At 40.7% G+C, this 27,732-nt stretch overlaps 1 protein-coding gene across 1 annotated transcript; it reads left to right on the forward strand.

Annotated features, from left to right (window-relative positions):
• Nucleotides 1-5,821: 5,821 nt before the first annotated feature.
• On the forward strand, nucleotides 5,822-27,622 carry pik3r1 (phosphoinositide-3-kinase, regulatory subunit 1 (alpha)). The gene is made up of 15 exons (XM_085280201.1): nucleotides 5,822-6,076; nucleotides 7,107-7,738; nucleotides 17,213-17,305; nucleotides 17,395-17,469; nucleotides 17,671-17,802; nucleotides 18,466-18,667; nucleotides 18,979-19,061; nucleotides 23,414-23,615; nucleotides 23,711-23,891; nucleotides 23,996-24,121; nucleotides 24,206-24,348; nucleotides 24,438-24,614; nucleotides 24,729-24,803; nucleotides 24,890-25,060; nucleotides 25,212-27,622. The coding sequence occupies exons 2-15, from the start codon at nucleotides 7,399-7,401 to the stop codon at nucleotides 25,399-25,401; spliced, it is 2,190 nt and encodes a 729-aa protein (XP_085136327.1). The 5' UTR covers nucleotides 5,822-6,076; nucleotides 7,107-7,398; the 3' UTR covers nucleotides 25,402-27,622.
• Nucleotides 27,623-27,732: the final 110 nt, after the last annotated feature.

Consider the following 27,732-nt stretch of genomic DNA (forward strand, 5'->3'; position numbering starts at 1 on the left):
ACAATGAGAAAATGACAACTTTGATGATCTGTTTGATAAGCAACTGATATGAAATCCCATCTGGATTAAGCATGCAACCATTCATGATTAAAATCTAGATAAAGTGTCTAATCAATATTTTAATTACATGTTGATGAAAAATGTTTTAATCATCATGCATATTTCATGCCACTGGGTTTAGATGGGAATGTTACATTCATGTTTTCTCTTATATTCTGAAAAAAAATCATAAAAATCAGATCCAAATCATAAAGAGAAAGTATCCCCCCTCCCTTTTTTCTAGAAGGGTGATGCATTTCACAAGTTCATCTTATGTTAGTGAGTATTATGGGATTATCCATGTGAAAATTCTCAGCTTGCTCACAAAAGTAAAAGCAAAACTGAGTAGGGAGCACAGAATGAAAGAAAAAGCTTAAAGCTGAAGTGCTGCACACTGCAGTGTGTGTTGATAAAATTCAATTCAGTTTTATTTATATAGCGCCAAATCACAACAACAGTCGCCTCAAGGCGCTTTATATTGTACAGTAGATCGTACAATAATAGATACAGAGAAAAACCCAACAATCATATGACCCCCTATGAGCAAGCACTTTGGCGACAGTGGGAAGGAAAAACTCCCTTTTAACAGGAAGAAACCTCCAGCAGAACCAGGCTCAGGGAGGGGCGGGGCCATCTGCTGCGACCGGTTGGGGTGAGAGAAGGAAGACAGGATAAAAGACATGCTGTGGAAGAGAGACAGAGATTAATAACAGATATGATTCAATGCAGAGAGGTCTATTAACACATAGTGAGTGAGAAAGGTGACTGGAAAGGAAAAACTCAATGCATCATGGGAATCTCCCAGCAGCCTACGTCTATTGCAGCATAACTAAGGGAGGATTCAGGGTCACCTGGTCCAGCTCTAACTATATGCTTTAGCAAAAAGGAAAGTTTTAAGCCTAATCTTAAAAGTAGAGATAGTTTCTGTCTCCTGAATCCAAACTGGAAGCTGGTTCCACAGAAGAGGGGCCTGAAAACTGAAGGCTCTGCCTCCCATTCTACTTTTAAATACTCTAGGAACAACAAGTAGGCCTGCAGTGCGAGAGCAAAGTGCTCTAATGGGGTGATATGGTGCTACAAGGTCATTAAGATAATGGGGGCCTGATTGGGGCCTGATTATTTAAGACCTTGTATGTGAGGAGCAGGATTTTGATAAAACTGCATAGTCTTGGTTTATGGGCCCCAGTGCAAGCAGAGGTGACTGTTTAAAAATAAAGTGTGCTGTTGAAGCATGAAATAATCCCCTCTGCTATATGCCTGGATTTTTTTGGAAATCAAAAATTATGACTTCCTTTAAGTGTGAAATTAGATAATCTTCACTACATTTGGAAGTTCCAGTTAGTAGCTAATTATTTTAACATTAAGAGTAAACAAACACACAAAAATACCTAGGCTTCCATCCTCCCTTTAAATTTTTACGCTAAGTTAAGCGGGGGTTGGAAGTGGGTTATGAGAAGCATGCGGGTGGTGGATTGGCCAGATGTTGGTCGATGTGTAAAAATAACTCAGTTGTTTGGTGGTGGCTATGGCGGAGCTTCCACAGAGGCAACAGGTGGATGAGGCAAAGGGGAGGCAGGAGGAGGAGAGACCCGAGGCGGCTGCCGGTCTGAGTGTCAGGTGAACTGAACTTCAGGTAAGAAGTTATGACCTGCAGTCTATCTGGGTCAGATAGAAACCAAGTTTAGGTGGAATTTATTTTTGTTGTGCTGACTTTTTACCATCAGTTACAATAAGTCTTACTGCGTACTAGCTAGCAAGACAGAGTTTCTATACAGCTGTGTGGGTGCTATGATGTTACAGATAGTGAACTTTATTTTATTCATAAGTTTAGTTAGTAGAATTGCCAACCGTCCTGTAAAAAACGGAATCGTCCCGTATTCAGAGAAAATATTACGCGTTTCGTATTGAGCTGAAAAGGAACACAGTTTGTCCCGGACTTCAGCTAGGATAGAAAAAGACACAAAGCTGGAGTTATTCTGTGTCTTTATGCTGCAGCTGTTTCTTCTTCTCTCATTCTCTCCCCCTCCCTCTCCTGTTGCTACTTCAATCATGAAACTGATCAATGATCAGCTGATCGGCTTTTCTCTCTTGTTTGTTTATCGCCCACTTTGCGCCAGAAAGCAGAAACCAGCAGATGTCGCGCTAAACAACAGCAGCACGTTTAAGCTTGATCAGCTGTTGTTAGAATTTATTTAATATCAATTTCTAGTATCAGCTGATGTTTGCTGGAGCCACAGCTGTAAAGCTGCTGGTCCTGATATTGGTTTGGATATGTGGTGAGCAGTGTTGGTCAAGTTACTTGAAAAAAGTAATCAGTAACTAATTACTGATTACTTCCCCCCAAAAGTAATCCCGTTACTTTACTGATTACTTATTTTCAAAAGTAATTAATTACTTAGTTACTTTTTAAAAACACGATTTACAACCTGAAAAGGTGATAAAGCGATAGATCTTTCAGCCCAATTCTACTTTTTCTGCATAATCCATCATACAAAATGTAATCAAATGGAAAAGTCTCTTTTTTTTAACTTGTTTTATCAGTTTTAATCTTTTAACTTTATGCATCAAGCAAAAATTTAATTATATGCAACATTCTCTGAGTTGAATAAATTTGTTTAACATTTAAACCTATTTTCTGCACATTCCAGCACATAAAATAAAATATTTTTTGTGTTTACACTCACTCTTTCAAATAGATGCAAGTAAAACACAGCAGAACATAAATAAAGTCAAAGACTCAGCGGTCCTGTTGCTCTATTTTCACCTGTAAAGCAGGACTACGGTAGGCGGAGGTTTACCCTGGTGCAGGTGTGCCGCGGTCAGTTGAAGAATCCGCGAGCTTCTTTGTGAGTTTCCCATTACATCGTTGCACACTCGTGCTTGCTTGGAAGTTTAGGGTTTTTTTTTTCCGCTGTAAAAAGAAGTTTTCTTCCCACGCACAACGGACACTAATGTTTTTGTCACTTTTTATGGAATCAAACTCAAAGTAAGGTCAGTACTTCCACACTTTAAACGCTGCACTCTCATACTCTCTCCACGCTCGATATATGATCCATTGTTGATCTGCACACAGCTGTTGTCACTAACGGTGCACTCGTTTACGTCACTGTCATGAGACATTCTTGCAAAAAATCAGGGTTTTAGTAACGCAGTAACGCAGCGTTCCTACGGGAAAGTACCGGTAATCTAATTACCGTTTTTGCAATAGTAATCCCTTACTTTACTCGTTACTCGAAAAAAGTAATCAGATTACAGTAACGCGTCACAAGTAACGCGTTACTGCCCATCTCTGGTGGTGAGAGGGAAACATGAAGATGAAACCAGGAGACGTCCTTACTGAATCATCAGAGCTGAACAGGTGATGGAGAAACAGGTTTACCTTTTAGGTGACAGGAATGAGTTGAAGGGAAGTTATGAACTGTTTCTGAGAGACAAATAACACCAGGATCCTTTTCTAAGTAGCTGACAGCTTGTAACTGTGCAGGGGCGGGTCTAGCAAAGTTTTGCCAGGGGGGGCAGGTAGGGCATTAACAGGGAAAGGGGGGCACAAAGAAATACTTTTCTTTCTTATTCTAATTTAAAATGTCTTGCTTTTATTAAATAATTATCTGAATCTTACAACCAAAGTTTTTATCTGACATAAAATGTATAGAAATCATACATATACCAACAAGACAGCGTGCATCACTGTCACAACAGCCTTTGTTTTCATTCAAAGGCTTTATGGCTTTAATACCTGGTGGGCCGGTCTCTAGTCAAAATGCCTGAGCCGATTTTTTTATCCCAGTCCAGCCCTGGTAAAGTGACTGCTTGGACCTTGAGTACAAAATGAGCAAAGTTTCTCTCATATATTTTTAACTGTTCAAAGGATACAATATAAATGCAAAATATTCAAAGCAGAACCGATCAAGTTCACAATAATTACCTAGTATTCAGTATCCATTTAAAGAGCAGGTTGTCATGAATAATAAAGAGGGTTTGTATTCCGAGCTTCTGAGCTTTGCATAAAGGGAAAACAGTCCCTAAAAAGCGGAAAAGATCAACAGTGGGTCAAACTAGATGCAAATGATGATAGTGATGATAAGCTGGAAAAAGATAAGCTTTTGTTTTATGCTGGTTGTAACAAATGGCTGCCACTCCCTGATCCTGAGCTTCTTCCTGTTTAAAGAGAGTTTTTCTTTCCCACTGTCACCAAGTGTTTGCTCATAGGGGGTCATCTGATTGTTGGGGTTTTCTATACATTATTGTTACGTCTTTACAATATGAAACGCTTTAAGGCAAATTTTGTTGTTGTAATTTGATATTGTACAAATAAAACTAAATTGAACTGAATTAAAAGTTGAACTGAAAACAAATGAAATATCAGCAGTTTGTAATGACAGGCAAATATTCCCTGTGAAAAAGGAAACACGAGTTTAAACAAGTTTAAAGGCTTAAATTCTAACTATGTCTTTACTAAAACATGGTTGCTAAATTTACACTACCACTTGCTTTTTGTGGCAGTGAAGAACATATAATGAATAACTACTCATTCGGAGCAAACACCACTTGGCATGTTTGTGTGATATTCTGCTGCATAAACAAGCCAATAAGCCATAAGGCATTTATGGGAACCATGAAATCCACATTTGCATGGTTTACTCTTAATTTTTCTTTTGGGAAAATATCAACAAGTTCCGGTCCAGCAAATGTGCTATGGCAGAGGTGTAGTTTGGTTATCTGCAGGGGGAGCAGATGGGTCACCAGAGCCTGACTATTTAATCAGGGGATGAGGTGTGGTGCTGGCACAGTGAGGGATTATATGGTCTGGTGGTTCAAATATTCATTTCTGTCATCTGCAGCAGAAATATAAAACCCATCTTTAATATTCAGTGGACACAGGTTAGTTACTTTTGCATTGAAAAGGAAGAAAGCTACATTTCCTGTTAGTGTTGTAATAGTGGACTGAAATTTTGTACTTTTAAAGCTTGTTTTTGCATGTTAATATGACTCAAGGAAAGATGTCAAAAAGATGTCAATCAGCAGCTTGAAGTTCCGAGTTACTGTTAGTTTCAACACCATCAACTCCTGATTTCTACACTACTTCCTCTTTTCTGAATGGTCATGGCCCCTGATGTCTGTGTGACAGTGGAAACACTTACAGGCACCTAGCCCTGCACAAAGCTGCTTACAGTCTCTTTTTAGCGCAATCGGGACAGTAGGGTTTATGCTTGATAAGGGATTTCTTTCCCTGTCATAATTAGGCCACCCACATTCACAGTCATGTGTTTCTAATGGTGACTGAGATTATGGGACCTTCCATTCTGAGGAGATATCATGATTTATAGAAACAAAAAAGTGAAACTATGGTGACGAAACACCAAGTTTAACTCTACCATATACCAATTATATCTTTCAGTGGATTTCAGTTTTCAGGTTCAAGATGTGGATTAAAAAATAAGACAATAAAGAATATGGCCAGCCCAATATATTTTTGCTCTTTTATGCTTTAGTTTCACACTGTTTTAGTGTGCATGATTTAAAATCATACAGCTCTGGAAAAAATATGCTAGATGTTTAATTTCACCAGCCAACAGAACATAGGTAATGGCAGGACTGCGTGCAAAAGTTATGTAATTTCCACAGGTGTTTCAAGTTGCAAGAGTACACGGAGAGGGGAGTGCCCACCACAACAGGAATACGATTGGATAGATTATGAGGCGTTTTTGATTGACAGAAAGATGGACCAATGAGATGCCGCTCTGTGCTTGCCCCCTTGTTGGTCGTAGAGGCGACGTTCAAGGGAACATTTGTTCTGGATGGTGAAGCTGTTCTGTCACGTCGGCAGGGTGTAGGTCGTAACATTTTGTTCTTCTCATTAAATCGGATTTAAAGTCGAGCCGAGAGTTTTTCTTTTTCAACCGTGCGCGTAAGAGATCCACCAACGGCTGCAATTAAATCTTCGCACATCGCAGATCTAAAGCTTAATAACGAATTGGAAGTGTTTTAGTGTGGAAGAAAGAGGGCTCGTTGCATTCGTCTGCGGATCCGTGTACGAGTAAGTTATTGCTCTCCAGTGTTTTTAACCTCGCTACAAAGAATTTATTTCTTATGAAGTTACAATTAAAGCGTGTTCTTGTTAAGTACTTAAATTTTGTTGAGTTATTTAAAACTACTTAAAGCGACTCATCATCATCCTCGGTTTAACATGCACTCCTTTTTTTCATTGAAGTTTATTTTTTTTTCCAATTCCCTGTTCTGCTAACTTTTTCGTTACAACTCTAACCTTGCTAATAGCCTAAGCTATCTGATTCTGGTTTTAAATAGAGACGTTTAGTAAACCCTTATCCTGTTTTCCTCTAGCTGATGGCTAATTAGGTGGTGGTTTAGTTTAGCAGCAGGCTGATGTTGGCTAGCTAACTTAGCTGACTACTCCCCCGACATTTTTGCAGCGGCTGTAAAGTTGCACCGCAGGGCTGTAAAGCCGCCAGCAGAATAAACTGGACCCATGCATACGTTTTTAAACGCACAAATTCGCTCCCTGCGCGTTTTAAAACTCTAAACCTATGCATAAGGGTGATGTTTATTTATATAACTCTGTCGGCATTAGAATAAAGCTGTCAAGTATAATGCTAACGCTAGCCCACTATATGTTGGCAGGGCAGCAGAGAAGTCGATTTCAGTGTGCCAGAAACTGTAAATGTTCCAATAAAACTACACTGTCATCAATATGGAGTCTGCTCTTCAGTAAATTATTTACTTTTTAATAGTTATTTTGTTGGCAGCTGATTTAAGAAAAAAAATACTGAGTGGGTCAGTGATGGCACACATTAAAACTGTTGCAGACATGATTTGGAAGCCATGTGACAAAGTAGGGCCACAAATGCATTATGGCGTATCATTATAAAAGTGTACATTTTAAATGTATTTACTGTATACTGTGGGCCTACTGTGAGAAGTTGCAGACTTCTACAGTATTTATATTGTAAAATCTTGGCATAACCCATTTCATTCACATTGGGCATTGTAAGGAGCCCATCATAGTCTTGTGCTGCCTGTTGTAAATGCTCTTTCCTCTCATCTTACAGGTCTGGGCAGCATTATCAAGATCACGGCTGCAGGCCATTTACTGATGGGTACATACTGCGAGGCAACACACCAAGAGAGCTGCAAATTATTCGCGAGAGACGGGAACTGTGAAAGAATGAAGACAAGCTAGAGACTGTTTTCACTGTAAAATCATAAATTGTAGCTTTGTTGGAACAATAGCCATTTTAACCAGCAAATGAGTAGCTGGGCTTAAGTTACTCAGAAAAAACCCTTAAAAATAACAAGACTGGTTCAGACTCATCTTTACAAGTGAACATTAAACACACAAACATGAGTGCTGAAGGGTATCAGTACAGAGCACTTTATGATTATAAAAAAGAGAGGGAGGAGGACATTGATCTGCATGTTGGGGATATATTGTTGGTAAGCAAAGGAGAGCTGGTGGCTCTTGGGGTCACCGATGGCCTGGAGCAGCGGCCAGATGAGATTGGCTGGTTGCCAGGCTTTAACGAGACCACTCAGGAAAAAGGGGACTTTCCTGGCACCTATGTAGAGTACATTGGGAAGAAATGGATCTCTCCCCCTACACCCAAGCCAAGGCCCCTGAGACCCTTACCTGTAGCTCCAGCCTCCTCCTTCAAGTCAGAGATGGACTCGGACTCAGAACAAGGTGAGTTTAAACAAGAGCTGTTAAACCATGTTTATTGGTATCAAATTCATGGGTGTTCTCCTTTATCTCAAAGTTCTGAAGGTTTTTTTTTTTTCCCTGGATTACCAGCATAATACACGGCAGTGTGATTTCTGTACGAAAAAGGGGACAAATGCATGAGCTATCTGTATAACTTGCTAGTTTAAGCTACAACAGTTTTCATAATCTGTCTTAACATTATTATTAATTGTGACAATTTGAATGTATTAAAATCCTGAGGGTGTAAACTGATGTTAGCAATATTAACCCCCCCCCCCCCCCCCCCCAAAAAAAAAAAAAACAAAAACAAAAAACCTGTTATGTCGCTTTGTGCATTCTCTGGTAGTCCACTGACACAGACAACTAGTTAAGTGTTAAAGTAAAACCTTAGCAAGTCAGAGTTGTGAATCTGTTATCAGCAGGATGCTGATGCTGCAAAACAGGGTTTTGTTTAACAACTCTGCCTGGTGCGGTACAGCTGCACTGAATGTGAACCATGCTCAGTCCCAGAGGACACGGGCTCTGGTGTTTATGCTGGATATAGTACACCAGAGCATTTTCTGCAAGCCATATGTTACCAGCCGAGATCATCCATCTTTGTCCTCAAACTGCATCTTAAGGGAATGCAATTCTCGTACCTGTGTAGCTCAGTGTATACACTGGTAGCAGGGGGGCAGTTAAGCTAGCTCAAGCAAAATTGATCGATTGTGTCATCATTTAAACTATAATTTGCTTAAAAAAAAAAGTAATGTAACCAATAATTTTCTGGTCTTTTTTTTAAACACCTTGTTAAATCTGTAAAAATATCAATCACATATTACTAACATCACAGAATATCTAAGTTATAGCTGAAATATTTTGGTGGTGGTGGGGGGGTGTCTCCATATTATTATTATTTTTTTTAATTTAATTTTTTTCTTTTGGTGGGTAAAAAAAAAAAAAAAAAATTATTTCGAGATGTTTGCAGTTCAAAATGACCCTTTGAAATGTGAGTCAGTGTTACAGCTCAGGCCGCAACTATGAACTGCAGTTAAAACTCGTCTTTTTAAAGACTCTGTGGCTTGTTAATGTGCACTTGAAGCTTTTTGCTCACCTAAAGAGCAGCTGTAGTCGCCAGGTTTCTAGTTTTTAGGCCATTTGTGGTGCTGTTGTGAAATTCTTTGCTGTGGTCTACAGTGCGAATGAGGAGCTGTTTTTTTTTTTTTTTTTTTTTTTTGTTGTTAAAAAAGGGGCATATGTTGAATGGATGTGTTGTGGTTGAGTGGCAGCACTGCCAAGTGTGAATGTAGCACTGAGAGAAGAAAAGTTGCTGTGTCCTGGGTGGGGGGGGGGAAGAAAGGGCCCAGAGTTGTGGGTGAAAGGGGAAGAGAGTCCCTGTGCTAGTTTCAGGATGGGTGCATGAGGATCAGGGCTGAAGTGGAGCTGGGGGCTTGGCAGAGGGGCTGCAGCTGGGATTGGGGTAGGTTGCAGGCTTTGGGAGGAGCTTGGGATCTGCATGCTCAAGGGGGCTTTGAAGAGGGTCTTCTGCTCGGAGTGTTTGTGATTTATTGCCCACCACCAAGGGATCCTGCTCCCTTCCTCCTACTCCAGATTTTTTTTTCTCCTTCTTCCTCCTTTTTTTCCTTTTTTTTTTTTTAATGTTTTGATAGCTCCTACCATCAGCTCTGGTCCCAGGAAAAGGGTGGAGAATGGAGGGCTTGGAAAGGGGCCTCTCCTCCCTTAGCCACAGGGGGGGTTTACATGAGTGCAGCAGATGTGGAGAGGGAAAGAGAGAGACTAAAGGGCTGGGCTGGGAAACTATTAGTCCTCATTCCAGCATTCAGCCTTTCTTTAAAAAACAACAACATTAAAGTGTTGCTCCTTTTACTAGGCCTCTCAGTTAACTGAATATACATGTGTGGTGCTGCCAAGCAGAAGAACTTGGAAAGCAAATAACCAGCTCAGAGCTCAATTTGCTTATTTGATTTAATTTAAAAAATCCACAGTTGGTTCCCAAACTGAAATTCTCCAAGTTTAAAAACTTCTCACACCTTTCACGTCTAGTATGTTGCTTTTAATGGTGAAAAAGAAGTAATTGAGGTGGAATTTCGAATAAGCTAACTGAGTCATAGTACTAAAAGAAAAAATACAAGCAGCTACTTTTAGTCTGTAGCCAATTGTGTAATTCCTGATGCCCAACAAGCACGTTGCATGTTAAATTTGTTTAGACAGTGACTATGTTATGGCCTAATATTAACCTCTGTGTTTTCAGTGTGTAATTACTTTATTTTTCTCCTCCCATCTGTTGGCCAGCATCAGCATTTTTTCCCCCCCTCTTTTCCCAAAACGTTAGATAAGTATGAATAACCGGTTGTTGCTCTGCACGCTATCACTAGGTACAGCCTACACGCTCGGTCTTGTTTAAGGATATATTTGATGGCAGGCTGTGTTCCCCTGCTTGTCTGAGCCTTATCAGTATGTTTGAAGTTTTCATGTGCACAACATTATAGTACGCAGTATTTATCCAAAAAAAAAATGCAGTGAAATGTTTTATAGCTTTCTGCTAAATATGCCTCCTGGTGTGTATGCAGACTTTTTTTGGTTACCAAAAAATGAAATGTGGATTTTATAACTAGTAATGGATGTACTTAATGGAGCATCTGTGCTGGCTACAGGAAGGCTGAGTGCAGCCTGTACAGAGGAGACGTTTCAGGGAGAGCACTCTGCATAGCTGGAGTTTGAGATAATGCAGCTCTCCTTCTCGGGGCCTCTTTAGCACTCAGGCTGACATCTGCTGGATTGAATACACTTTCTGTTGGTAGTGTCATTTTTTTATTTTTTTTTTATTTTTATTTTTTTATTTTTTTGCTTCCCCCCCCCCCCCCCCCCCGCTAAGAGCTCACTTTTCTCTTAAATTATACATGTAATGGCCTTGGCGTAGGTTTCAAATTGGTATACTCTTTTCATTTGTCCAGAGCACAGTCACAGTTCGTTAAATCCATCCAAGTCAGCAGCAGAATAAGCACAGCAGAAGTTTATCGTGTGATAGTTTCCTCTGATGTAGTGTTCCTCTGTGGGACTAAAGGCAGCTGGGGCCAGGAATTTGGTAGTTGGGGGTACGTACAGACTGCATAGTGGACTGATTTGTACCTTTGTGATGAATCTGTATTGTGCTAAGTGCTGATTGCTGTATCTCGACGCACAATACAGCTATACAACAAATGGGTGGATGATGAATAGCACCCTAGCGATTGCTCTGTGCTGTCATTGTTATGAGTGGACAAGCTGCTGGCAAAAGGAAATGTATTTGACTTTTGTACTAGGTGGAATATTAGTATGTTTAGAAGCTGTTGAGAGGAGAGGAAAAAAAAGCTTTAGTCAGAGGTGAGAAGCGTGTCATTGACAAATTCAGTGCCTGTGAATCTCAGACTTGAGCTGGATTTAAATATATTATGACTTGTCATAGTTTCCAGAATGGGGAGGGGAGCCTTGTCACATGCAGTGTGTTTAAAGCAGCCCACGTGACAAAGGAAATTTGCATCCACATCATTAAATTGCAGATATAATAAAATTTAGTTTTGACTGTCCTTAAAGAAAGGCGATTTGTTAGTTTTTTGTTTGTTTTAGCATCCCGATTCAAACCTAAGATGACGAAGTTGTTTTTCCTCTCACATTTTTAGTTTTTCCATTTGTTATCAGTTTACTTTTGAGCAGTCCCTTCATTTTTCATTTTAAAGTTTAGTCTGTATTAACCAGCTACCCTTTCCCATCTAGTGTTCATCAATTAATTTTTTTCTTGTAGCCTTCTCCATGGGTGGTTTGTATTGTAAACTGATATGATGCAGAGACAAATAATGTAGTAGCTTCAATAACTGTTTGCATTTAATTTTTCCTCTGGTCGGTTTAAAATGTAAAATTAAGAGGAACTTTAAGCATTGCTTAAAACTGTTAAACTGCTTTAAATAACAGTGACACGTGTGTGTGTGTGTGTGTGTGTGTGGGGGGGGGTTGACCTGTTCTTAATCTGTGTGGATGTGCCAGACATGACAATTATTTATTTTTTTTTTCCCCTTCTGTCTGCCTCAGAGAATGTCAGACTGAGGTTATAGACACTACAGTTAAGGGGACAACTCTACTGCTGCTCAGTATATGACAGGGAAAAAGACTAGGACTCAAAAAATAACAGATTCATTAAAAAAAAAAATTGTGTGTTTAAGCAAGTGAGACTTGTGTGCATCAAAGTGTGCATAACTGTTTCATTGCATGAGGCCGTTCAGAGGCTGAAGTCTGAATTGCCAAATCTTCTTTACGGGAGTCGGAGCATGTCTGCTAGCAGGATTAAGAAATGGAGCAAGCAAATAAGGCAGGGAGGAGCAGACAGACTCTGTGCAATTAAACAAAGGTGAGATTGGAGAGTAACACAATTTCATTGGTGCCAGGAAAGTTATGTGTGTGGTGTGCGGGCAGCTCTTGTGCACTGGAGATGTTGCATTGCATTAAGGAGTGGACACAATAAATCATCTCCTCCATTCAGTTATATCTGTCCTGGAAGTTTGTTTGCATTGTTTTGCATCAAAAGTCCTGGTCACTTCTGTTAAGGCAAGAATTGCTATATTTGTGTTTTCCCTCCTGTGCCTCTTAATGTGTCATCAGAAAAAGAGCCTTTGCAGTTGCATATCTCAAAACTATTGCGGTTAAGCAGCCATCATGATATGCCCCACTTTCATACTATTAGAGGTGCAAGGCTAAGATGATCTCTTCTTGGAAATGCTCAAGCCCAACTTGGTGAAGTTCTTGAATAAGTCATTTGCCAACCAACAAAAATAATTTGATTATGATTGTTATGGTCCCTGGTGACATTTGGCTTTTTGCATCAGAACAAACAAAAATAAAAAGTTTTAGTCCTGTTTTGATTTGACCTTTTGATAACTTAAATATATTCTCAAATTAAATAATATACTTTAGCTGTGGTTTTAATAAATCCGTGCACTATTACAAGCTAGTTCACATTGAAAGTGGCTAATCTTTGAATGAAGACACTGTTTAATCATCCTTTTACTTTATAATTTAAAGTGAGGCAGTAGTGCAGGTTGTACAATTGTGCTCAAGCCATTTAAGTTATCAGATTTGGAGTTGGTTTATTTTAATTTGATGTGAGAGGCTTCATTGGTTCTTAAATTTGATCTCACATTGGGAAACTGGCTGCTTGCATTACTTTTGCGATTCACTGATGCTCTGTGCTTCATAGGGTTAATTGCCAAGCTGTAGCAACAGTCTCCTCATTGGCTGTTACTTTGCTTTTGCACTTCATCTTCCAGCCTGCAGGAGGAGACATTGCCTGCCCTTTTTCCTAATTCAGCTCAGGGCTTCACTATTCAGCACAGTCATGCTCAGACATGTTAGTGCTGCCCATGCCAACAGAAAATCCAGAGAATTTGGCATTGCAAAGGTTTTAGGTTTTGGGAATACTATAAACTAGCTGCACCTAGTCTTACTAAATGCTACTGTAGAGACAAACAACTTTGAAATTTTTTTTGTACATTTTGCACAATTTTTACTTTAAAATCTGTTAGGTGGTGATCTATCACCAATGTGCCTTGGCTAGACCTTTTTTCCAGCCTTCTAAATTTATCCAAAGTGAGCGCTATCTTTAGTGCACTGGTAGTGCCCCAGCTCTGTTCTGCCCACAGTCCTTTCGGCTCAGACGTGCCGTTTGAGCCGGACAGATTGTTCCCCACACCACAGCAGAACCAGTGGCAGCTGCATCGACTTCCTCAACCTGCGGTTGTCTAACTGACTACTGACGGGCTGAGGCCTTGGGGGATATCATGAGGTCTGCCAAACATGCAGACGTGTAGAGGCACGTCCTAGGGGCCTCTGTCTCCATACCCTAGTTACCACAGAAACCAGCTTCTATTCAAGTCTTGGAGAGAGTCTGAGGAAGTGTAGCCTGTCAGCTGTTGTAAATGGAGCAAAATGCCAGCACATTGTGTTAATAGTGCCGTAATGCTACTGTAAAACATAGAGGGTAGGGCTGCTCGATTATGGCAAAAATGATAATCACGATTATTTTCACTGAAATTGAGATCACGATTATTTGACGATATTTATTTAACCCTTTAAGACCTACTATAGAACCAAGTCCACCAGAGCTTATATTATTTTTTTACATGTTGTAGTGCCATTTGTGGGAGCATTTCAAGTTGCTATACATCAATACAACTGTTATAGCCCATATTTTAATAATATGTATGCATTAAGTGCATAGTAATTACATAAATTGCAAAAAAGTGCAATAAACTACAAAAAAAAATTGAAAATCGCTTTTGTTTTGTTTACATATATTTCTACTTGGAGAAATTTAAGAGGCTTATCCCTCAAAACTTTAAATACCACAAAGTTGCAAAAAATAGTTTCCCACCACAGGAAATTTATTTTGAGTGTCTTCATAGTTTTATTTTGGAGATACAGCAATTTTTATATACTGCAGGAAAAACAAAAAACAATCCTATGATGCAAATTTGCAAAGAAAACAGCATGTGCATCATTTCACTGTGGGAAGTGTTACGAACAGCTGATAGGAACGGCGAAGCGTGTTTCTGGAATATTATGTTTTTGTTCCTGCAAGCGCTTTTTATGCAATTTTTGCAAAGCTATATGTGGAACGAAACCGTGACCGAGGACAAGCTGATGGCATCAGATGTAAGTACAACTCCTCCGGTTTCATATGCAAAACAAATTATTGCGCTAGCTTACACGGTTCAGGTTCTACAGGGATTTAAAAATAGTTACGCAAAACGGAGCGTGCTGCTCTGACCGGCTTTAAAGGGTTAACAATGACTTTAAAAAAATAATATAAAATAGTGTGCAACACCACTGAAGTTTGTTTTTTTTTTTTAAACTCTCTTTTCAACCAACGGCAGTCACTCTCCAAATAACTTCTGCTTAGCTTTCCGAGCTTCCCTCGGGTCCTCTTAATCAGCGGTCTCCAACCTTTTTTGCGCCACGGACCGGTTTATGCCCGACAATATTTTCACGGACCGGCCTTTAAGGTGTCGCGGATAAATTAGGGAGGGGCTAATAATCGGCTCAGTCATTTTTAATGATCGTTGAAAGCCCAGATCGTAATCGTGATTAAAATTCGATTAATTGAGCAGCCCTAATAGAGGGCCCTGTTTGTTTAATAGAATTAAAATTACCTTTCCAGAGAGAGTTGGAGATTCAGTTTGCATAAGCTGCAGTAAGGAGTTTTGCAGAACCTGCATTCACCTTGTGCCATTATCACAGTTAGGTATACCTATGTGCAGTAGAAAAGAAATGGATAGCTTTTACTGTAGCTAATTTTTACTTATTACCAATTTTTACAAAGTTTTTCTAGAATTAATTTGCCTTCCATGAACACATCAATTATAGGTTTCTTCTTCTTTCTTTTCCTTTCCCCTTTATGTTTCTGTGGTTTGGCCTGTATGGGCACGTTGAGCCTTGATCTCATGCCAAGGCATCTCAGAAATCATCACTGATACCTTGTGGCATTTCCGCCATATTTCTTCGGCTACTTGATACAATTCCATTGGTGCCGAAACTATCACATTGTCGACAGTACCAAGAAGCAACTCTATATCCTTCCTGACCCGTGTCCCTCAGAGGCTGACTGTGGTAGGAATAAATAGGCTGGAGGGTCACTTGGAAGATTCTCCTTGTTTTTTGGTTTGTTTCCAAGCTGTGCAGAAGTACGAGCAGCTGTTTGTATATCAATGTATTAATCATTTTCAAGTGTTGAGTGTTTTTTAATCTAAGTAAATGTGTGAAAATTTGCTTGTTCCTTACACATATTTGTGATTTATTGTTTAAAAATTCCAGGCATCGTGCTGTCATGTGCTTTTTGAACATTGTGACAACGGGTGGGTCAGTGTTCTAAATTTAACTTCAGGTTGTGAATTTGGTTTCTCAGAAAACCTTTTGGCTGTAGAAGGAAGATCGTGTTGGATATCTTGTCTGGGAGAAAGATTACATTTCCAAGGTGTGTGATGGCTGCACTGCACGTCTCGATCTCTATTTCAGGAAACTTTGCAAAGTCTGAGATGGAACACCAACTTCTGAGAAACCTTCCTCCCCCCTCCATTCCCTTTCAGTTTGTATTTCCAATAACATCTTCCAGATGACCAGTTGTCCAAGGTGGATTTTTGTGTGTTCTCTGGTTTGAAAGGCTTTACTAATACATGTACTTGACACACAACAAGGCAGCCTGGGTCCTGCCCTAGCCAGAGAATGTGGTTCAGAATTTATTATTTAACTGACTGAACCCTCTTTCATGCAAAAGGGTAGCTTTTCAATAACCCCTATGCGTCTATGTATTAGCCACACCAGTACTTGGCCTTTAATGCCTGATTCAAAAAAGTAATCACTTTTAGGTGGAAAGAAAAAATAATGTTAAGAGAAAGGGTCCCATTCATAGTTTTGCAGCATTTTGAAACTGCAGACCTGATGTTGAACAGTTGAGCCTTTCAGGAAAAAAGCCTTTTCAAAATATGCCTTGGCGAAGATTTTATTTAGATTTGCCAACTCCCCTCCTGCTTTCATGTCCACACCTGGGTGCAAAGTTCTGAAGGAAAAATAAGTAAAAAAAAAAAGTCAGACCTGGCTTACCTCATATCACAGGATATTTGCTTAGTTCCTTGGTCTGCCAAACCTTAACTTCAGTGCTCAGTACCTCCTGTTGAAACAGCCTTTTATAAATACTCACATTTTACTTTTGAAGCCACTTCATTGGTCTTGTACCTGCTTCCTTTGAAGTTCTGAGGAGTCAAGAATCTAATGAGTCTTTGCTGGTTCAGATGAATGGCAGCCCCTTACCATTTAAGGTCACATGAACAGTCATCACAGGATTAACTGTATTTAACTGACTGGCCAGTTGATATCTTTATTTAGTTACACATAAACTATAGATACTTTTTTGATCTTACAAAGGGAATTCGTTGTGGTACAGTAGCATAAGAGTAAAAAATAGAACAATCTCCAAAAAGTGTAACTAAATTCTGCTGTGTGGGACTCAGTTTTGAAAGTAAAACCAGCCATTGTCAGCACTCACCTCGAAGAAATGAGCTTAGTGAAATCCCCTTAAAGCCGTGTCTGTTTTGCAAACAGCCAACAGCATAGGGCAACTGATTGTCTTGGTCGTGATTGTGTTGTTGTTTGATTTGGAAAGCATAGGTTGGATGTAGAAACATTTTCTCTTCTTGCTTTGCTGGCTTTTGTGTTTTGGGAAGGGCAGGGGTGCTAAAATGGAATTATTCAACTGTTATTAGCAAATTGTGTGGTGCCAGCATATTTATTGGACTGAGTAATTTGGTTCACAGGTATGACGCTGGATTTGTACTAAGCCTTGGTGGGAGGATTTTCACTCCGTTTACACAAACTGAAATTGCTTGTTTTATTTATTTAAAAAATATTTTATTTTATTTTTTTAACGATCTTTAGGTTTCTTCTTGCCTGACTTGACGGAGCAGTTTTCCCTTCCAGAGATTGCTCCACCCATTTTGATCAAACTGCTTGAAGCAATTGAGAGGAAAGGTGAGCTTGACTGAATCAATTTCATATTTTTGTTGGCATTTATTTGGCATGTTATGTTTCTACAGTATGTTTCGTTAATTATTTTGTAGGTCTGGATAACCCCACATTATATAGAACATTTAATGCTGGTGCTGGACTTGAAGTCAGGCAGTATTTTGATTGTGGTAAGTAGCTCTTTTTATCATGTGTTTTATAAGCCTATATGAAGAGGAAGTCTGAGTGGAAAAAATGAGTGGGGTGCATAAAAAAAGGTTTCTAAGTGTGTGCATAAGAGTCTGTTGGCCCAGAAGAGTCTGTGCTATAGTTAAACCTAACTTTACTGAAGTGAGTTCAAGCGTGCGTCTTTGTGCTGTTCTGCATTTCAGACCCCCCATCTGCAGACTTGGATCACCTGGAGCTTCCAGTCCTGTGTGACGGTCTGCGTAGGTACTTGCAGGATCTTCCCCAACCCATCATTCCCACTGCAATATATGCTCAGATGGTTCACAGTGCTAAAGGTGAGAACAGAAGGTTCCCTCACAGTTTCAGTGGTCATTTGTTGATTGTACAGGTTGGCCTAAAGAGAAGTGCTGACGTAATGTACTCGTGCCCTGCTGCTGAACATCATGTACTCATGAACACTAAACCACAAGACCTCATCTGTACCCATTGTGTCTGAGGACTTCTTTTTTTCTTTGTTTTTTGTTTGTGTAAAATTAGCTTTTATTTTCTAAAACATCTATGGGTCCTTTAAGAAAATAAGAAATAGAAATCTATGTATTTATTTCTAATTGTGTATTTTAGCACATTTCCTTAACCTTAGTCTTGCTGTCTGTTGCAAGCAGAGGGGAAAAGAAGAAATTCTCAGTGTTATGCATTCTCTTGCTGTCACATGGCCAGAAACAGGATATCTGCGGTTAATAGGAACTAAAACAAGCCTGAAAGTTTATCTCTAGCATCTCTGAGCAGCCAATCACCTGCCAGTGTACCTTATGCTCATTGTCAACCACACAGTGTCTCTGCGGTTTCCAAGTCTTTATTGCACATGACTCCTTTTTCCATTTCTTTACTGTGTAAAGAGAGCTTTCATTTTGTGCTGCTTTTCAACTGCAGAAGACTTTAAAGTAGGGCACTTTATCTCCTGTCTTCCTGAACGTTTTGGCTATTCTCATCTTCAACAGAGGTGGTGAATCCTGAGGAATGTGCCCAGCTACTACGTCGCTTTGCTAGCGCCCCAGGCCGTCCTCCCCAGTACTGGCTGACTCTCCACTGTCTGCTAAGGCATTTTGCTAGAGTGTGCCAAAACGGTTCCAAGAACCTGCTCAGTGCCAGATCGCTGGGCGAGATCTTCAGCCCTGTGTTTTTCAGACAACAGGCCACCAGGTGGGTATTGGGAGTGTAAGGCTTATGCTGCATATTTTGGTTTGTAAAAGATAGGCACTCAGTCAGCAGACAGATAAGCATGCAGGCTTAGTCAAGAAATGGCAAGACACGCACTGCAGTGTATCACACATTCATGTGTTTTAGCTGTACACGGATGTAGGTTGGAGCTTTTCTGCTTACCAGCTGTGCGGCACAATTAAAGTAGCTAAGCCTGAATTGCTATCTGATTGAAAACCGCACAGAGCAGCAGTGACTGTCACCTTGGCTCTGAAACAAACTTTGTTTACCTTGCTTTTTTGTCCCCCTCACAGTTGTGAACCCAGTCTGGATTCTCACATCAAGATCATTGAGGTTCTGGTGACCAGTGAGTGGAGTGACAGTCAAGCTGCACCAGGTAATTGACTGCTGTATTTTCGCTCGATTTTTCACCCATCACAAAACTACTGCTGTTCCTACTACTGTGGGTGCTCAGGGCATGAAAGTAAACGGTTAAAAAAAATGCATTCAGTTAAAAAGGAAAAGTAGATGGAAAGGATGTTGTGCTTTGCATTACTGATCTAACTGAAAGCTGTAAGGAACTTGTGCAGGATTTACATTGAAAGGAGAACATAAATTTGCTCTGCATTGACTGTGCACAGCACTGACTGAGACCTGAGCTATTAATAGCTTGAAGAGGAGGGTCGAGACTTAGTGCTGCTGCAGTTGTAGGGAACCACAAAGTACCCAGTGATTGGAAAGTTACTCATATTATGGCGCTAAAGCGAGTTGATTTTTTTTTTAGCATGTGCTTATTAGTAGAAACAAGTGTTCTTAGTTGAGTCTTTGTGGAGTGGTTTGAATTAGGTCTTCTCAGTTTGTAAAGCATGAAAAGTTTTCTTTCTGAACTAGCATATTTCCATGTTGCAGATGAATGTTTTTTTTTTATTTTTTTTTTTATATGCAATGAAATGGTATTATGTATTATGTAAAAGGTTCTCACTGGAATTTAATGACTACAAAGTAGCAACTTGTGTTAGAACAGTATTTCTCTGTCTAGCTTTATTTTTGTCAGCCTCATGAATATGAACATTGGGGAATTTGCATGTGATGTAAAATCTTCAGTAAGATTCTGGGTGGTTCTTGGAGCACATTTTTATTTTTTTTTCGTCTCTACTCTGGCTTTTGCTGTTATGTAGCATGTGCCTCCAACGGTATAGATGACAGATTCGTGCAAGTCTGATTTTGTTCGTGTTACTGCAGTGGACTGCATACAGACAAAGCTGGTCTGGTGATTTGAGACAGCAGAGCATTGCATGGCAGTTCTGTTTTTACAGCTCTAGTTGGGAGCGGTGTCATTGGCAGGCCCAGCACTGACTGTGGCTGCTTAAACTTTTTATTACCTGTTAGGACTATTTATAAGGCTCCTGTGCATGGTCTGCTCTCAGCTGTCAGTGATTTGCACCTGCAGGGAGCTCTTTGGCTGTAGGCTTGATGGATGGCTGACTGAATGGTCGGGCAGGCAAGAGAGAAACCCTGAAATGCTTTTTGTTGGTTCTGCACATACCCATAAAGACTGTACCCAGTGTAACACATGGCAATGTTTAGTCGGGCCAGACTGGTTTCAGTCACCTGTCTAATGCAAATAGTACGGGTAAATAACCTAATTTCTAAACACACATGTACGGAACATGCATGCATTTCTGTGAATGACCTGTATGCGCGCGCGCGTGTGTGTGTGTGTGTGTGTGTGTGTGTGTGTGTGTGTGTGTGTGTGTGCCTCCCAGTTACTGCGTTCCTATTTTAAGTAAGCGACAAAAGGCCCACTTAGATTTGGTTGGCTGGAAAGTCGGCCTGCTCCACAGAGCACTTCTTGTTAACTCAGGGCTGCTTGTAGTTCTAGGGCCACTTGCCTCCCCCTTCAGTGGATGTCCACATGTCCTCCCTGTCTCAAAGTGCTCAACTCAGCAAATATTTGAAACTTTGCAAGTTAATCATAAGACTGCCCCCCTCCTTCCCCACCCCCAAGCCTCCGCCTTTACAAACAGAAAGAGGGAGTGACCAAAGAGCATAGAGAGACACACAAACCAACGCAGCTGGCACAAGTGGCTGCTTTCAGAACAGGCTGCGTCGACACTGGAGCGGCTCCTGCTAATCATTAACTTTGTGACTACACGTGAGCAGGCTTCCGCCTCACAGGGCTCAGAAAGGGAAAGACAGAGAGACTCAGCCCTTTACCGCACCTTCAGCAGGAACTGAGCAGTCAGTCAGTGAGACAGTCGCATGCGGCACCTGCTTCACGTCGAGCGGATTACCTGGATTTCATTAAGAGGCACACAAAGCCGTGACCTTTTAAGAATTAAAACAGACCACGTCCATGTACTCACTGGTCTAAACTATGAAATGGAGCTTTACAGAAGGACTTGAAACTAACTCTGTTGGATTTACTTTATTGTTTGGGAATAAAAGAGAAGCTGCAAAGAAGAGAGAACTGATTCCTCGAGACATGCACAACTTGCAACGTAAGTTTGATGTTTCAGGTCTTGTCTTATAAAGGTGTCAAAAGTGGAACATTGTGTGTTCTGCTGCGTTTGCCTTCAGGCTATAACGAAATGGGCCTCGTGCGTAAGATTAAGACACAAATGTCACAGCTTAGAAAAGACAGAACAGGAATAATAGGTTTGTGTTTTAGTAAGACTTCAATCTTTGCTAGCAGCAAACTTGCCTCGGGCAACTGCTCATGCTTATGAGTTATGGGCCATACTTGGAGAGTGCGCATGAACCTCTGCATTAAGATCAGACAAAAGAGGCTCTTGAACATTTAAGTAGTTTATAGCTATGGTGGACAATGGCTAGTTGATGTTAAAGTCTTTTTAAATCCACTGTTGTATTTTTTTTTTTTTCTATCCAAGTGCGGTGGAACAGGCTTGCTCACTTAGGTCTTACTCAAACATTAAAACCTGTTCTTTTTTTCCTCATTTGTAGTTGATGTGAACTATATAACTTAAGCGTCTAAAATTTCCACCAACTGTCCCTCAATTGAACTAAGGACAACGATTGCTTTCACTTGAATCTTCTACCTTTACCAAGAACTGGGGCTATTTTAATTTCACTCAGGAAATCAAGGGAGCTATCCCTGTCGTGCTGAGCGTCACGCTGTGGGATTATAGACGTATTTTGGAGCTCTGGGTGCCGCTGACCGGGCCAGGCATTATAATTTAGCTGCGTACGTGCTGCTGCAGCAGAGTAGGCTTTACGAGTGCCAGCAGTGGGACGGACTAAATGTCCGCACGACACTCGCGGGGAGGAGGGGCCGAGTAACCTGCAGGGGAGCAAGTGGACAAGCTGAACAGAGAGCGAGAGGATGACAGAGGAGAAGCATGGAACAGGGAGCAGGTCCTTTCTCTCTCCTCTGCTAGCAGAGAGATGCGGCGCGCTTGCTTTCGCAGATGGATGCACACCGGGACGCAGTGCTGGTTGATGCAGAGACGCAGTCGTTTCAGTTATCTATTTAGAGTTCTAAAAAGGCGACACTTTTACAATGACCTCATCGCTCACAGGAAATGAAAGATGCAGGAGCGGTTGGTGACAGACCCCCTGTGTGATTGGCTGTGGTAAGTGATGTAACACGTTACTGAGCAAGCTGCCCTTAATGGCTTTTCAAGTACGTGTTTAAGTGGCTGTAATAAAGTATTTGTGTGGAGCAGAGGCGAGATTGGATCAGCGCAAGTTGTCTGTCTGTGGAGGTGTTTGGCTCTGGTTTTAGAAGCCTGGTTTCTTCACGCGAGTTAGAAATTTCTAGTAATCTGGAGACAAAGTGTGATCAGGTTGGAAGGCAGGCGGTATGCAGAGAAGCGCTGTGGTCGGATTGGTAGGTTGCATTTGCGCAGAATGGAAACATTTGAAATCTATGTCACGGTTGTAGCTGTGTGCACAGTGCTTGTGGTTTCAGCGTGCAAAGTTCTGCAAGGTCCATTGCAGCAGGAGGGTTGTGAATGCAGTGGCAGCGAACAAAAGCAGTGCAGATTTGTGGGGTTTAAAAATAGCCGACTGCCTTATCTCTGCTACTGGTAGCTTCACGGTGAGCTCCAGCTTTAAGAGTTTAATTGATTTACTGATGGTAGAAGAGAATCTGGTTATCCTGCGTTAAAGCGCAGCCTTTCCTGCTGGTAAAGGCTTAAAGGGTCATTAGGATTTCAGTCTGTCCTATTTTACTGTAAAATGTTGTGCAGCCATCTTTTTCTGCTGTTCTCTCTGCATTTTTTTTTTCCTGCATGAAAAAGGCTTCACTGCTGCGTTAGGAGCTGGAAATATTTATAGATGGCTCCATTTCTTGAATGAAATTCATTCTCCCTGACTCACGCTTCAGTTCTCCTCCCACTGCCTCACCAATGCTGCCTCTCTGTTAGACATGGGAAGCCTTTTTTTTTTTTTTTTTTTTCTTTTTTTTTTTCCTTTCCCCACAACCCAATTCATGGAAAAGGATGCATGCGAACGAGCATGTGTGCCTACGTGCCTATCCAGATGAGGGTTCATTCTTTTGAAATATTAAATAAATTCAAAGAGCAATTTTTTTTTTTGTATTTTTAATTATTTACAAGAAGATCAAGTAAACATTTTAAAGGCAGTGCAAGCGTTCCCCTAAAAATCTGCCTTAAAATGTCCAGATCTCGAGCTCTGAGTCGGCTTTATTTTAACACAAACACTCATAAGCCTAATCGCGTTGTAGTCGATTTATTTACATTCTGTGTTCTCTGCCTTTTCCTGCAGCTCTACCTCCAAAGCCACCCAAGCCCACATCTGTGATTAACAACGGTATGAACAACAACATGGCGCTACAAGATGCTGAATGGTACTGGGGAGACATCTCAAGGGAGGAGGTCAATGAGAAACTGAGGGACACTGCAGATGGTACGTTTTTGGTGCGGGACGCCTCTACAAAAATGCACGGAGACTACACTCTGACTTTGAGGTAAGTGTCTTGTCCTCTGTTTCCTCAAATTGACTGTTTATCCATTTGTAGTTAGTGACCTGTTGGTTTAACCGCCGCTGCTGTTTCGTCTACAGGAAAGGAGGAAACAACAAGCTTATCAAGATATTCCATCGAGATGGTAAATATGGCTTCTCTGATCCACTAACCTTCAACTCAGTCGTCGAGCTCATCAACCACTATCGCAACGAGTCCCTGGCTCAGTACAACCCCAAGCTAGACGTCAAGCTGCTGTACCCCGTGTCTAAACACCAGCAGGTGAGGTGGCAGCTCAATGCATCCCAGCAGAATTAAAACACCTGCGTGTTTAAAGCAGTTGAACCTCAACTTTTTCCTGTATTTGACTATGACTCTTTCTTCAGGATCAAGTGGTAAAAGAGGACAACATCGAAGCTGTGGGCAGGAAGCTCTGCGAGTACCACCAGCAATACCAAGAAAAGAACAAAGAGTACGACCGTCTCTATGAAGAGTACACCAGAACATCACAAGTGAGTACCACCCCACACCTAGGATCAAGAGTGTTACTGCAGTGTTTGTAGGTCAAGTGCTTAACACTGTGCTTCTGCTCGCAGGAAATCCAAATGAAAAGGACGGCGATAGAGGCTTTCAATGAAACTATCAAAATATTCGAGGAGCAATGCCAAACACAAGAGCGCTACAGCAAGGAGTATATTGAGAAATTCAGGAGAGAAGGCAATGAAAAAGAGATTCAGAGGTAAGAGCAGACCACACTTTGTTGTGCATCAGCTGATAACGAAATGCTTGCTCTGCTCAGAACTCATCCTTTTTTTCCTCTCCTTCCAGGATCATGGGAAATTACGAGAAGTTGAAATCGAGGATTAGTGAAATAGTAGACAGCAAGCGCAGGCTGGAAGAAGACTTGAAGAAACAGGCAGCAGACTACAGGGAGATCGACAAGAGGATGAACAGCATCAAGCCTGACCTCATCCAGCTCCGCAAGACCAGAGACCAGTATCTCATGTAAGTGCAGCGCCTGAACAGCATCCTGGCTACATCGGAAACTAGTCTTCCCTCTGAGGGAAATCAAAATTGGTCTGTCCTGCTTTCTAATGTCCATGACTTTTCTCTTTGTAGGTGGTTGACCCAGAAGGGAGTCAGGCAGAAAAAACTCAACGAGTGGCTGGGAATCAAGAACGAGAGCACAGAAGAGTAAGTTAGCGAGTGTCAATCATCCACTCGCTGGACAAAAAAATGTGCATTTTTCATGACAACTTATATTTGTTTTGTGTTTTTAGTCAATATTCTATGGTGGACGATGATGAAGACCTTCCTCATCATGATGAGCGAACCTGGAAGCTGGGCAACATCAATCGCTTACAGGCGGAGGCGATCCTCCAGGGCAAGAGAGACGGAACATTCCTGGTTCGAGACAGCAGCAAAGCGGGATGCTACGCCTGCAGTGTGGTGTACGTATCTGGCTGTTACGTAGCAAAGAATTGCAGTTTTAGTGTTGAAATGTCTTCCTGCTGTTACGGCTTCAGCCACCACTGAATGAACTACTTTTAAAGTTGATGGAGAGCATCACAGCAGGTTGTGACTCCTGTCCTCTCTTTGCAGTGTGGACGGCGAGGTGAAACACTGCGTCATCAACAAGACCCCCACAGGGTACGGCTTCGCTGAACCTTATAACCTGTACAACTCATTAAAAGAACTCGTTCTTCACTACCAGCACACGTCTTTGGTCCAGCACAATGACTCTCTGAATGTGACACTAGCGTACCCTGTGTACGCTCAACAGAGACGATGAGGACCCGGACGTATCCATATTGACGATTAAGGCCCCATGGAAGTTGGAGACATGTTTCGACCACCATGATTAAGGCTTCGATAGCCGGACTTGGACTTGAAGTTGGAGGAAAAGTCACAACAAAGCCTGAAACATTTCAGTGACTTTGCCTAAACCATGAGCCTGAGGCGAGTCTGAATGTAGATTTTTTTTTTTTTTTTTTTTCCCCTTTCTGCTTTTTGTGGGAGCACAGAATCGAGCGAACACTGCTGAACTCGCCCAGCGGAGGACATTTGAGGCCTTCTCCTTATGGTGCTTGTTTTTGTTTTGTTTTTTCCCCCTGTTCCCAAAAGCTTTACCAGCTGGATTATCAAATCGCAACAGAACTCACCGGCTACAAATTTTGTTTTTCCTTTTTCCCCTTTTGTGTGTGTGTGTGTGTGTGTGTGTGTGTGAGACTGTCCATGTGACCAAATCTCATAGAATCAGGAAACTCTGTGATATTGGAGGGCTGTGTAACACTTTGCTTGTATTAACTGTTCAGTAGCAGACCATGGATCAGCTGACAAATGTAGCAAAATGGCACTTTTTAAAAAACAAAACAAAGTTTCACAAAAGAAACTCCTATGGACTTTTATTAGAAGAGCAGAGAGGACAAGTACCCACACTCTGCCTTCTCACTGATGAGCATTACAGTGCATACGTAAACTTGATTTGAACTGTGGGCAGGGAGAAACTATGAATGGACTATTCTTTCATGTACATATGTGAAAATGTGCAGTCATGACTCGTACCAAAAAGGATTTGTTCCTCTTTAGTTGTATCCTGATCTGCTATGCAAACCTTTCTCCATTTTTATTTCAGAATTGTTTTATTCTGTTGCAAACCCACAATATAAGCTTGTTTTAGTGCTTGAAAAGTATTTTTTTGTTCCTGTGTAAATATCCAAGAGGATATTTTGTCAAAATGCCAAGATACAGTTTAAAAAATGCTTATGATTTTTAGAAGATGATAGAAACATACTTTATTATAAATTACTTTAACAACTGGTATACAGATGAAAAGGTTTTTTTTTTCTTCTTTTTTTTTTTTTTTTTGGCTTCAAACTAATTTTTTCTTCTCAGGCAGAGCCTTTTGAGTATTTGAGCTGCTTTAGTCACAAGTACTATTTCCGACAGAGCTAAGCCTACATGCAGTTCTTTGTTAAAATGGACAAAGAAGGTCAGGCTGATGGGATTGTACGACCCTTATCTACCATCACAGAAACAACAGTATAGATTTATTTTGTTATAAAATATATTTGTTCCCATATGAGAATATATCAAAGCAGACTGGTGTTTTCAACTGGTGGATATTGCTATTAAAGATCAATATGCATTGTACACTTACTATTTTTTCTGTATCAGAAAATCACTGTGTTTACATGGGTGGATCGGCTCATTTCAGACGGTAACATAATATTTCATAACCCCTAAAAGAAGGAAAACAAAGCCACGTGCTCTATTCCCACACCCTAAATTTGGCTTTTACAAGTCTACGATACAAGTGCGCCAGACCACGTAAACTATGACGTAAAAAATCACAAACTGTATTACTCACAATATATTTTGTAACCCTTCAACATGTCATCACAGCTGTCAGGTGAACCTGTTGAACGTATCTGTAGAAAACTAGTTGTAGAGACATTAACAGAATCTGATTTTGAGTTTTCCGTTTTTTGTTGGCGTGACAGTTTACTTTAATTCCCATCTTGGACACAACTTGTTCTCTTGGGAACGGTCTACATGTACAAACCACAGAGGAAAGCTTAGTTTTAATTCACAATTTTCGTTATTTACACACAGACTAGTTTTAACACATTTGACCAAATTACTCATTCACAACTTTAAATGTAACACATTTATAGGAGTTGTCTTTTTTTCCTTTTTTCTTCCCCTCCCTTCCTCCAAAGCTGTTAACAGGTGTCTCATATTTGACATTTAGATCCTCAGCAGCTGCTGGCATGAACATTTTGATTCCCTTTGTCAATTTTTCTTAAGTCTGACAACGTGCACCATTATTTCTTTACCCCATTTCTGGGTAGTATTGTTGTTTTATTGTTGTCCTTTTTATTTGAAGCTCCTCTTTGGTGTTGGCGTCCCAAAAACGATTGGATTGAGATTGCCAGTGTTCCCCAGTTTTGCTTTGAATCTGTATTGGGCTTTGTTAAAAATGAAATAAAACTCTTCTTTTTACGAAACAATGGCTTTGTTTTGACTGATGAGTAAAATGAGTTCATGTTAGTGGTGTTGCTCTGTTGGCAGTTTTGGCCAAACCGACAGTATGTAACTGATTCTATTCTCTTAACTAGAG

The sequence above is a fragment of the Mchenga conophoros genome, linkage group LG7 (assembly GCF_057382185.1).
Source record: "Mchenga conophoros isolate Kocher_MC1m ecotype Shallow Benthic linkage group LG7, M_conophoros_male_GT1.1, whole genome shotgun sequence".
In the NCBI taxonomy this organism is placed as follows: domain Eukaryota; kingdom Metazoa; phylum Chordata; class Actinopteri; order Cichliformes; family Cichlidae; genus Mchenga; species Mchenga conophoros.

What these genes read in the sequence shown, in the direction of transcription:
- pik3r1 (XM_085280201.1), top strand. Translation starts at nt 7,399, where the DNA reads ATGAGTGCTGAAGGGTATCAGTACAGAGCACTTTATGATTATAAAAAA. An exon ending in GGACTCGGACTCAGAACAAG is followed by an intron (nt 7,739 to 17,212) that starts GTGAGTTTAAAC and finishes AACGATCTTTAG; the next exon opens with GTTTCTTCTTGCCTGACTTG. An exon ending in AGTACACCAGAACATCACAA is followed by an intron (nt 24,122 to 24,205) that starts GTGAGTACCACC and finishes TTCTGCTCGCAG; the next exon opens with GAAATCCAAATGAAAAGGAC.